General features: G+C 37.9%; 1 protein-coding gene across 1 annotated transcript; it reads left to right on the forward strand.

Moving 5' to 3' along the window:
* The first annotated feature begins 6836 nt into the window (after nucleotides 1-6836).
* LOC124880896 (caspase activity and apoptosis inhibitor 1) lies at nucleotides 6837-10304 on the forward strand. Its single transcript, XM_047386299.1, has 6 exons — nucleotides 6837-7054; nucleotides 8955-9146; nucleotides 9227-9311; nucleotides 9393-9441; nucleotides 9546-9613; nucleotides 9700-10304. The coding sequence occupies exons 1-6, from the start codon at nucleotides 6950-6952 to the stop codon at nucleotides 10152-10154; spliced, it is 954 nt and encodes a 317-aa protein (XP_047242255.1). The 5' UTR covers nucleotides 6837-6949; the 3' UTR covers nucleotides 10155-10304.
* The last annotated feature ends 2122 nt before the right edge of the window (nucleotides 10305-12426 follow it).

A 12426-nucleotide genomic window follows, 5' to 3' on the forward strand; every position in this document is an offset into this window, starting at 1 on the left:
AATACGAAATTTGAAAGATAATTTTATTTATGCAGCTATAACAAACTCAATTATGGTGAGAAATTTTAACTCATTGTTCTATCATAGGGAAACAGTCCTGTGAGCAGTGCTAAACTGGTATTCACAAAATGTTTCTCAATCATCATCTTCAGCAGTAACAGATTCCTGAGCATTACAAGATTTTTTCTTGGGTTCTACAGATCCTAGTGCTTAGAGCTGTTTTACTGGAGAAGAATTCATAAATCAAGCCCAAATAGAAAAAAAAGCCAAAAACAAGATTTGGCCAAGTCTGTTTAGTTCATTCACATTTGCAAAAAATAAGTATTAGACCACTGTGCGTAGTGTTTTATAAATATCACAGGAAAAAATATATTTTGCTTTGAGAATCAGTAATGCCATTAAGTCCTATGTTTGTGACCTCTGCTCAAAAATTGCATATCCCTAAAATGTGTTTATATTGACAAACACAAGGTCTAGTTGAAGACTTTTGGTATCAAAGACAACCCTTGATTTGTTAGGATATGTGAATATCGGAATACTATATGTATTACTGGAGAATGGTAAGAAACAAAGCAAAATCAGATTTGCCTAAAAGCACTTTCAGGAATGTCACCTTGAAATGATGCAGCTCCAGCTCTGACATATTAATTAAGAGTACAATATATAAACATCTCTGCAAAGGCTGACTGATAAAGTGAAGTACAGCACCATTAGAAAAGATTTAGTCCAGAAAATTCAAGCAAGGGTTCAGATATGGCTGGTTTGGTACAATTGGTGGTACTAGAATTTTGTCATGTACAAAGTTCTAATTTTATTTGTTCATTAATCACTAATGGTGTTCAATACATCAGGCATTTGCTTTTAAAATTCAACCAGATTTCACCTATTTGAAAGTCCTATAATAGACAGCTTTACTGTTGCACTGACTAGTAGCTGTGTATCATAGTTTTAAACAAGTTATATTGTTACCATCAAATAATGTTTGGATGGTAAGGATGAAGCGGATTTTGGGTAGCCAACAAAAGAGCCAGAATTATTAGGTGTGAAGCATGTACACAGCTGGACTTCCTCAACTGGAGGAGAACTTGTTACTCTCACAGTCGATGTAAGCATTGATTTGTCGAGAACAGGTGTTGATTGGAAAGTTTACTGTTCACAACTTATTGCTTCACGAGAGGGGTGTGTAACTGAGGTGATGAAATGAGGAAGTATCAAATGAAAGAATTGGGCTGGCTGAGAAACAGATGACTTGATAATAGGATTTGAAATGTGTTCCAAAGTAAAGTACGTTGTTCGTTAAAAGAATGGCCTCTGAAAAGTAACTGAGATACTGTAGCTTTCAAATGTGTACAGTCCAGCTTTTGTGATGTAAAAGAAATGACACCATGATGAATCATTTTAAAATTTTTCATTTTTACAGTGTTTTGTTCGGGGGAGGGCAGCATTAATCTCATTGCATGTGTCTTCTTTTGAAGTAATCTATCAGCGTCTCACATCTTGGCAATATTTGCAGATTCTATAAAAGTTGCAAAGGTTCTCCAAACCAATCAGATTGTGAGGACTAATTTGGTCCACAGCCCTCTTGAGCAGAACCAGCTCATTGTTTGTCCAATTTAGTTATGGACTCTGGCTTGGCTATTTCAAAAATTAAAGTCTCCTCTCATGTTGCCATGTTTTGTTGATGTATGCTTGCACTGACAGTAATGCTGAAAAGTAAAATCTCTCTTCATCTTAAAGGTTCTGATAAATAAAAGTAAGCCCAGAGCATGATGGTCCCACCACCATGTATTACCATGGTGTTCTTTTGATAATGCTGAAAGGCTTTTGTGCCATACATACCATTAGATTTTTAAGGTTTGTTTTAATCAGTCTTTGCATCCACTATCCATTCTTCTTAGTCCAAAGATGTGGCACAAGAGATTGTTGTCACATGTACAGGTCCTTCTCAAAATATTAGCATATTGTGATAAAGTTAATTATTTTCCATAATGTCATGATGACAATTTAACATTCATATATTTTAGATTCATTGCACACTAACTGAAATATTTCGGGTCTTTTATTGTCTTAATATGGATGATTGTGGCATACAGCTCATGAAAACCCAAAATTCCTATCTCACAAAATTAGCATATTTCATCCGACCAATAAAAGAAAAGTGTTTTTAATACAAAAAACGTCAACCTTCAAATAATCATGTACAGTTATGCACTCAACACTTGGTCGGGAATCCTTTTGCAGAAATGACTGCTTCAATGCGGCGTGGCATGGAGGCAATCAGCCTGTGGCACTGCTGAGGTCTTATGGAGGCCCAGGATGCTTTGATAGCGGCCTTTAGCTCATCCAGAGTGTTGGGTCTTGAGTCTCTCAACGTTCTCTTCACAATATCCCACAGATTCTCTATGGGGTTCAGGTCAGGAGAGTTGGCAGGCCAATTGAGCACAGTGATACCATGGTCAGTAAACCATTTACCAGTGGTTTTGGCACTGTGAGCAGGTGCCAGTTCGTGCTGAAAAATGAAATCTTCATCTCCATAAAGCTTTTCAGCAGATGGAAGCATGAAGTGCTCCAAAATCTCCTGATAGCTAGCTGCATTGACCCTGCCCTTGATAAAACACAGTGGACCAACACCAGCAGCTGGCACGGCACCCCAGACCATCACTGACTGTGGGTACTTGACACTGGACTTCTGGCATTTTGGCATTTCCTTCTCCCCAGTCTTCCTCCAGACTCTGGCACCTTGATTTCGGAATGACATGCAGAATTTGCTTTCATCCAAAAAAAGTACTTTGGACCACTGAGCAACAGTCCAGTGCTGCTTCTCTGTAGCTCAGGTCTGAGGAATGCGGCACCTGTAGCCCATTTCCTGCACACGCCTGTGCACGGTGGCTCTGGATGTTTCTACTCCAGACTCAGTCCACTGCTTCCGCAGGTCCCCCAAGGTCTGGAATCGGCCCTTCTCCACAATCTTCCTCAGGGTCCGGCCACCTCTTCTCGTTGTGCAGCGTTTTCTGCCACACTTTTTCCTTCCCACAGACTTCCCACTGAGGTGCCTTGATACAGCACTCTGGGAACAGCCTATTTGTTCAGAAATTTCTTTCTGTGTCTTACCCTCTTGCTTGAGGGTGTCAATAGTGGCCTTCTGGACAGCAGTCAGGTTGGCAGTCTTACCCATGATTGGGGGTTTGAGTGATGAACCAGGCTGGGAGTTTTAAAGGCCTCAGAAATCTTTTGCAGGTGTTTAGAGTTAACTCGTTGATTCAGATGATTAGGTTCATAGCTCGTTTAGAGACCCTTTTAATGATATGCTAATTTTGTGAGATAGGAATTTTGGGTTTTCATGAGCTGTATGCCAAAATCATCCGTATTAAGACAATAAAAGACCTGAAATATTTCAGTTAGTGTGCAATGAATCTAAAATATATGAATGTTAAATTTTCATCATGACATTGTGGAAAATAATGAACTTTATCACAATATGCTAATATTTTGAGAAGGACCTGTAGAGCACCGTCAGTAATTTTTGAAAATTCCCGTTGCTCTTTTACTGTTGGGCTGTTGGTTACTTCCCTGACCAGTTTCCCTCTGGCCTTTCCATCCATATTGGAGAAATGTCCCATTTTGTAATGTCCCTGGTGTCCTATTTTATATTAAATTAACAATGGCCCTCTTCCCTGTACCATGGTGTATACATAATACTGTGGACATTCTTTGCAATCTTCTCTTGACTGACACATTTGTACAATGAGATATTTTAGTCCTTTTGTGACTAGTGTGCAAATGTGGCTTTAGCTTAAGGTTGCAAAAGAGCAAATGTCCAAAAAATCCTACACATGAAGCTCAGTGTACATTAATGTGTTGTCCATCAAATGAAACTTAATTTAATTATTATCAAATTCCTTTTAATTGCCACCATATGTTAAATTTGCAGAGTTAAACACAATTGAGATAAAGGCCGTTATAACTGCGCCCTGAAAAGAGTCAGTAATGTACTTTTGGAGACAAAAACTGAAGCATAAAGAGGTGTTTTTATGTAACTACTATGTAATGTCACTGGGTAATGTGTGATTTTAGTCAGAATTGCCTCACTGCAAAACTGCACAGAGAGAATAGGTTTGGCAGCAGTTATCGGGATTTAGTCAGACACACAGATTTGGATATACCTCAGACTCTTTTCACAGCTCCCCCCATAGGCCCGCCTCAACCTACCCTGGTCCACAGAGCCAGCTCCATTAATGCCCTTTAATGAGGTGATATCCAGACACATGGGAGCAGATGTTGCAAAGAAAACTCGCTGAGGCACGGCCGTGATCGATGCACACCTCACCCCACATTCATGGCGTAATTTGGCGAAAGGCATCAGGATAACAACCTGCATTATGGGTAGACAGCTGTCTCCATGGCGCCCAGGCAGCCATAGCATTGGCTCCTGCTTTATTTCAGGCAAAGGCGGGGAAGCCAATTAGGCTGATTTACTGCTTTGCTTGTGTCGTCACCACCTCAAAATCTGTGTCTCAGTCCAGTTAAGTTTAAAAAACAAGGAACTTTGGTTACAACGAGAAGAAGAAGCTGAAAAACAGCTTGTCCTTTAAGATTCATTAGCATTAACCTTTTAGTTTGTCTTGCTAAAACCAAAAACATAAATGTGTTTAATGGGATTTTTTGTGATAGATCAACATGAAATAGAGGTTATTTGTGAAGTGGAAGAAAAATGATACACACACATACAGTACAGATAGATAGATAGATAGATAGATAGATAGATAGATAGATAGATAGATAGATAGATAGATAGATAGATAGATAGATAGATAGATAGATAGATAGATAGATAGATAGATAGATAGATAGATAGATAGATAGATAGATAGATAGATAGATAGATAGATAGATAGATAGATAGATAGATAGATAGATAGATAGATAGATAGATAGATAGATAGATAGATAGATAGATAGATAGATAGATAGATAGATAGATAGATAGATAGATAGATAGATAGATAGATAGATAGATAGATAGATAGATAGATAGATAGATAGATAGATAGATAGATAGATAGATAGATAGATAGATAGATAGATAGATAGATAGATAGATAGATAGATAGATAGATAGATAGATAGATAGATAGATAGATAGATAGATAGATAGATAGATAGATACATAGATAGATAGATAGATAGATAGACAGACGTTTTTCAGCAGAGTACTACATTTGACTTGGTTTTGCACAGATTTCAAGTCCATACATTTATTAACTAAATATTGCATTTTCATATGTATCAGTGTGTTAACATAGTCAGTCACCCGCTATGAAGTTTGACTCGAGAGATATAAATAGCAAGAGCAAGAGCAGGTTTGAGTTATTTTGCAGAAATGAATCTGACATGCTGTGTTTTATAAAACGCTAAAGAAAAAATCCAAGGGGATGGCAAGAGCATGTAAAATTGAAGAAGAGGTTTTTTGATTCAGCCGTTGCTAGAGTAGAGAGCGAGTTTTAAATATGATGAGATGCAGATTTCTCGTATTTGTGCTTCAGTAAGCTGCATGAGATTCACAGGAAAGGCACCTGCCACACTGAGAGACAGCTGTAACCCAGATAGTAATAGGAATGAGGATAAATTCATAGTATTTGAGGTAGTGTGAAACGTACAGTCTTTCTCACTGTACATTTTAGTGAGAAACCCATAGACTACAAATATGACCTGAAATGTATCATTAGTATGCAGGTCCTCTCTGAAAAGCATCAAGCTAATTAAAAACGTGCTGCTGCAAGAATCAGGTACAGGTCCTAAAAATATTATAATTTAATATTCTCCTTTAAAGATATGATGCTTAAATTTAGTTTTGCTGATGCAGATTATTTCATTCTCGGCGGTTCCAATTGTATTATTTGAAATCGGATTTGGTGCCAGGTGGCGTGTTTTTAAAAGATTTTTTCTTATTTGAGTTTACATTTTTAAGATCATCAAATAAATGTTCATATCTACAACCCAAGTTAATATGAAATGCTGTTTTGTACTGACATGGATACTTGTTTGTTAATCTGAAAAATGTAAGTGTAACAAAATATACTGAGCACCTTTTCCTTTTGCATCTCTCTATGCATTTGTATGTCAATACTACATAATTTGCAAAAACAAGCCACTAAGCCTTCCCCCAGGCTGTCTGTCTGATGACACTTCACAGAGTGCCCAGAGTAATAGCATGCATTTTTTTACTAATTCAACCTTGTCTTCCTGTCTGAGCCAGTGGATCAATTAAACAGCCTCTTACACTATAAAGAGCAGCATGAATTGCATAAGCTATATTATTGTCCCTACTAAGCATTTTTTAATAATAGTATTTTAGCAGCAATTTATTACATATTTTTGATTGAGTCTGTATATCAAAATAACTAAATAATAATGGTTTATAACAATATCAAAACCTGTAACTAATATGTTGAATTGTTTTTGATGCAGCAGGAATAACAGTTGCTTTTTTGTTTTAAATAAAAGCTAATAACTTTAAAATTTTTTTTTTTTTTTTTTTTTTTTTTTTTGTACATTTTGTTAAATACTGATAAACTGTGATGATTTTACTGAGGGTCATACCTACACAAGCAACCCAAAGGCAGATGTAATCTAGAAGCGATAAAACATGTTGTGGTTCAATGTTAAAATATGACTGGAGGTAAAACGTAAAAAAAAAAAAAAAAAAAAAAAAAAAAAAAAAAAGCATTGAAGAAACAGAATTATTTTTCAACTTGTCTAATAAGAAAATTAGTTGTTTTTTTTTTTATTTCTCGCCAACGATCCTCGCCAGTGGGTGGCAGTAGAGAACCATAACACTCTCTGCCAGGAAGAAGAAGAAGATGATTCTCTCACATTCTGACGTAATTTGTAAATAAACCAAGATAGCTAGTGGTCTTTCTGCTACAGCATCTAGTTTGTTTTTTTAATTATGCTGAGAAAGAAACCAAGTGGCTCGGAGAAGAAAAGGAAACACTCGCACTCAGAGGAGCGACAGAACAGCAACAAACATCGCAGCTCGGAGTCACAGTTAGAGGTAAATTCTGCAGGTTAGCTCCTTGAACTGGTGCTCACTCCGAGCTGCAGTCCTAAACTACACCAGTCAATAAATGACGGATACATTAGATGATGCTAGATGAGACCGGATGATATGGAAAGAAGCATGTTCATTTCAGTGTGCAGTGGGACCTCTTTGTTTCTAAATGATTTTCTTATCCTGTATATCTGAGATAACATAGATGTATTACTCGGACTCAGATGTTATCCCACATTATATTCAGTTTAGCTGCTGCTAAAGTTGCCTTAAGGGTGCTGCGAGTTTAGCCTGTTTCGACTCTACGTCTACTACCTTGCAAAAGTATTTGGATTTGAGGTGCTAGACCAACGCAAAGTTACAAGCTGCGAGTCTTTTGGGGGCATTTCTCTTACCTCCATCACACATCTGCATTTACAAATCTTGTCGTAGTTTCTTAATTGCATGGTTATCCTAAGACATGAATATGCTTTGATATAGATAGCTTTCCATTGTAGCTCTGGGTGTATATTAATGATTGTTGTTCTGCTAGATGGTGAACCTTTGCTCTAGTCCTGAAGAGCTACTATCCTGCAATTTTTAGACTATAACTATATATTTCAGACTAACTATATGGCTCATCACCTGGCTTCTGCAGACCATGGTGCCATGGTGAGGATTTAATTCAACCATTTGACTCGGGTGTGTGGGAGGAGGGATGCATCTAAACGTTGCTAGACAGCAGCTCTTGAGGGCTGGAGTTGAAGACCCCTGATCGCCTGCAGCCGGGTTTCCTTCCAGGATTGACCTGTATTTAGCGTCATCATCTTCCCATCTTCTGACCAGCTTCCTTCTCCATGCTAAATAAAAGCATACCCACAGCATGAGGCTGCCACCACCATGTTTCATTATTGGCATGGTGTGTTCAGGCTGTTGTGCAGGGTTAGTTTCTCAAAACGCATAATGTTTTGCATGTAGGCCAAAAAGTTAGATTTTTGTCTCATCTGACTAGACCACCTTCTTCAACATGATTGGTGTTCCCCCTGCATGGCTCGTGTAAAACTTTAAACGTGACCCCTCATTGTTTTATCCCAGCAATGGATTTCTTCTTCCCACTCTTCCATGAGGCCGAATACGTGCTAGGGGTGCACAATACTGGGAAAAAATGAAGCAAAATTCATTCTTTGAATGAAAAAAGCATCTTCCTCCAATTCATTTTTTTTTTTTACTGTTTATCTAAATACAAGAATAAAAGTTATTATTTTTTATCTTCTGTAGAGTACTTGCATTTCAGCCGCATTTGGCTACAAGTTTCCTCTTTATTTCAGAGGAAACAGTAAGAGTAGACTACTGCAAACACTTCTTATATTACATTGCAAAATATCTTTTGCAACTGCTGTTATGGATTAGTATTTGCATGCGTTTAGGAGCTGGTAAGGATTCAATATTAAGCTAAGTACATACAATTAAAAGAGGGTGCACTAAGTTTTTCCCTCATCTGTGTGTTTGCATGTATGTGATGAAAATGTTACTGCAGCACTGCACAGGGAGGATTTCACTTTACGGCATTCCTTTTTCGGTCTGGAACGTTTGTTCAGACAACAATAGACTTTTCTTTACATCATTTTTTGAAATTATTTTTCTTTCATCAGTCAGCATAAACACCTGTTGACATGTGTGGGCTAACAGTTTAATTATTAGGTCTTTATTTCTTTGTTTTATTTTTTACTTACCTTCAGTGTGTGTTTTTTACTGGATTCCATATTTGAATTCTAACCAATATAGAAGGGTTAAACTCATGGCAAGATTTCTTACTTATTCTTTAAAATTGGTCAAAACAGGACTGAAAACTCTGGAAATGTTAGTATGGAAAATATGGGATTCTGACTATTTGACCATAGGGCTTGTTTTCTCCATGTCGCAGAATGCCAAAGATGAGCTTGCCGACCCTGAGCTGGACCGGGTTGGCAGTGACATCGAGGAAGGCGGACTGGACCTCAGCGTGCCCTTCCAGCCCATCAAGGCTTACATCAGCAACAAACACGAGATGCTAGAGCAGTGTTTCTGTGTGTTAGGGGAGAAGAAGGTCCGGAAGATGCTGCCCGATGAGCTCAAGGTAGTTTGCGTGTACGGAAAGGCAATGATTTAAAACCCTTAACCCTCTGAATCCCGTATTTATACACTCATCATCAACAGGAGTGCAGTTTAGAGGAAATCAAAACTCTTTGTTTGGAGCAGCTGGAACCGATCTCAGAGACAAATCTCACTCAGATTTTAGCAGGTAAGATTTTAGACCAGTTTGACAAATATTATTAAAATATTACTGTGCTTTGTGATCGTAAATAAAGCTGTGTTCCTTCAGGGGAAGAGCTAACTGCAGGAAACAGTGATGGAAGGACTTTAGAGAGCCAGTAAGCAATCATTTATCTCATTTAGATCTCAATTTCAAAGTTAAAAGTACTTTTTGGTAACTGCATATGTATTTACCCTTTTTAATATTTTTTTTTTATTCCAGACAGGATAACAATGTTGACTCTACGTCCTGCTTGAAAGAAACGGCTAAAACCGAAGACGCTAAGCAAGGTAATTATTTTGAAATGATAGAGAAAGATCCTCCTCAGACATTTAACGCTAAAAACTGTAAAGTTGATTAAAATTCCTTCGAACAGACGGTGGTGGCTCTGGCGAGGAGAGCGACGTCTTGAGCATAAACGCAGACGTTTACGACAGCGACATCTTGGGGCCAAAAGAGGAGCAGGCCGTCAAAGCCGATGAGATGGCCGTGAAAGCGGACGACGGTGGCGGTGAGCGATCTGACACGGCCTCCAGAAACCCTGAGCTGGCGGCTCCAGATACAAAGAAGGACATTCAGAGCGACATAGACAAGAGCGTCAGTGAAATCTTAGCACTCTCTTCAACATCAAGTAAAGAGGAAGCTGCAGAACCAAGTGGTGGGAAGATGCAGCCTCCTGGTGTTGATGAAGCCGTTCAAGGTGGAGCTTCAGTTTGTTCGCCGTCGATTCAGCAGCTGGAGCTGCTGGAGTTGGAGATGAGGGCGAGGGCCATAAAGGCTCTGATGAAAGCTGGGGACAAAAGAAAACTGTGTATAACGAGCAACATTTAGACAGTACGTGTTGAATGATTTAGTTGTATTCAAGTATTTCCTGTCCAGAGCTTTTGTTCATGTTTGACTCTGAGAAGTATATTTTTATCTCACTTGAGTTTAATGAGATATTAATGAATGACTGTATCATTAAAAGACTTTTTCTCTGCATATTGCAAGTTTTTTTTTAGCTTATTTGAAACAATTTGCAGGCCATTTTAACTGAATGTTATAAATGCTTTCTGGGGTCAGAGTTCCTGTGCAGCCTAGAACATTTTTATTTGATTCACAAGTTTTTTAAGACTGGATTTTTATGGAAAAATACTGGTTCTTTTGTCAAAATTTTGCTTCTCTATAGTATTTTTCTTCCTATTTTCTTCATTTTCACCTTATTCTTTGCTTCCTTACAGCTCTACTTCTTTTACTTTTGTGCTTCATTCATTCATTTTCTACCTCATTCCCTCTTTCCCCCTTCCTATTTTTCATGTTCTCCCTCTTCTTTTGTCCATCCTTCAATTTCTTCATTTTTCCTTCCTTGTCAGTTCTTCCTTCTTTGTTACCTCACTCCTTTCATCATTCCTTCCCTCTATTTTCTTTCTTTCTTTCCTAATGTAAAGTGAACTTTTCTATTTAAACATTTGAAACATTTTAAGGATTGAGAATTTGGCAAAATTCAGCATGGAAAAGTATGGAATTTCAACATGGAAAATGTGTGTTTTACTTTATGGTCACTAGATGGCAGTGACACGCCGCCCCAGAACAGAACTGGGCCGGGTGCCTGCAGTGATCTGTGCAGAGGACTGCTAGTGCATAGATTTTACTGGCTCATGTTATAGTGGTACTGCAGCTCGCATTTAGCCAGTATTACATCTGAACATCGGTAAGAGAGGTTTTATTTCAAATTAAGCAGAGTCCAGTCTGTAGGAGCATTTAGACACAGGTCAAAGTTATTCCCTGAAACCACAGACCATGACTCAATATGCTGCCGATATCTGAGCAGAGAGTCTTGAAATCACAGAGACACCTAAAAGTAAAACAAACCTGAGATCATCAGACCCATACATTACAAGCTGCGTTTAAGTCCTAATTCCAGTGTCTATAGCTGTTTAAATTCACAACATCCATTCATCCAAAAGCTTTTCTGTCAATTTTTTGAAACAGTTGCTTTGTTTGAATATCAATGCATAGCTGCCCTTATGCATAGCTGGATAAGGGCAGCTGCGCATTCAGAGCAAAATATCTGCACCCCACCACCACTCTTACAGCAGTCAATGAAATCTGCAGTAAAAACCCAGTTGCCTCTTCTAGTGATTTGCATTTAAAAGGCTTATTTCATAGGAGAGGTGAGGGCGGGGAGGGTTAAATGTGTCTTTTTCTGTGTATTTTTCTGAATGTGTTTTAATGCTCCCCAATAACAGAAAAGAGAGAAAAAAAAGTGTTTACTTTGGTAAAGACGTTGAGATGTTTTTTTTTCTTTTTTCTTTTAGCCCAGTTATGATCCAGTTGGTATGAACAGAACATCTGTTGGTATATTTTCTGAATTCAAACAAACCCTATAATCCATGTTAACATATTGAGCGGCAGCATTTACAAATTGAAAACAATGTCTTGCTAAAAGAATCTGAACTCTTTCAGGACCAAGGCCCTTTGGCAGTGAGGATTCTTTTAAATAACACTGTCGTTATCAAGGTCAATATTTTACAAACGCTTTATTCTCTAAATGTTCAAATGTTTTAATTTTACAGATCTGATATTTGAAACAGATTCAAGGTTCTGCTAGGCTTGTCCTAGTTACAAATGAATAACTTAATCACAGGTTTATGAGATCATCAAGACCATATTTAAATAATTGGCATAGGTGTCATTTAACTATGCAAGGATGGAGTTAAATCGTTGTAAAGACATCTTGTTCTTGAGCTTTTTGCAGTTCCTACTTATAAATTAATTCAGTCAGTGTAAATGCTGTCTCAAGGAACCTGTTTATATCCAATCATATGAAATCTAAATTGGTGTACATCAACTGATCCATTTAGAACCATACAACATAGTTCTTTCCAATCAAATGCATAATACAGAGCATCCAGTTGATCATGTACAGCCTATCTGCCTAAACAAGACCAGCTATTGGAATTGAGTCAATGATTTTCCAGCAGTTCATTTTGGGTAATCATGTGATGACAGCGTTTTTAAATGAACCATTTGTCATACAGCAGAGACTCCTTACAGGAGAGAGGTACTGCTTAACACAGAAGAACTGGGTCAAGTGGACTGTCTATCAAAAGGAAAAGAGAGC

Source organism: Girardinichthys multiradiatus, chromosome 14 (genome assembly GCF_021462225.1).
Source record: "Girardinichthys multiradiatus isolate DD_20200921_A chromosome 14, DD_fGirMul_XY1, whole genome shotgun sequence".
NCBI lineage: Eukaryota > Metazoa > Chordata > Actinopteri > Cyprinodontiformes > Goodeidae > Girardinichthys > Girardinichthys multiradiatus.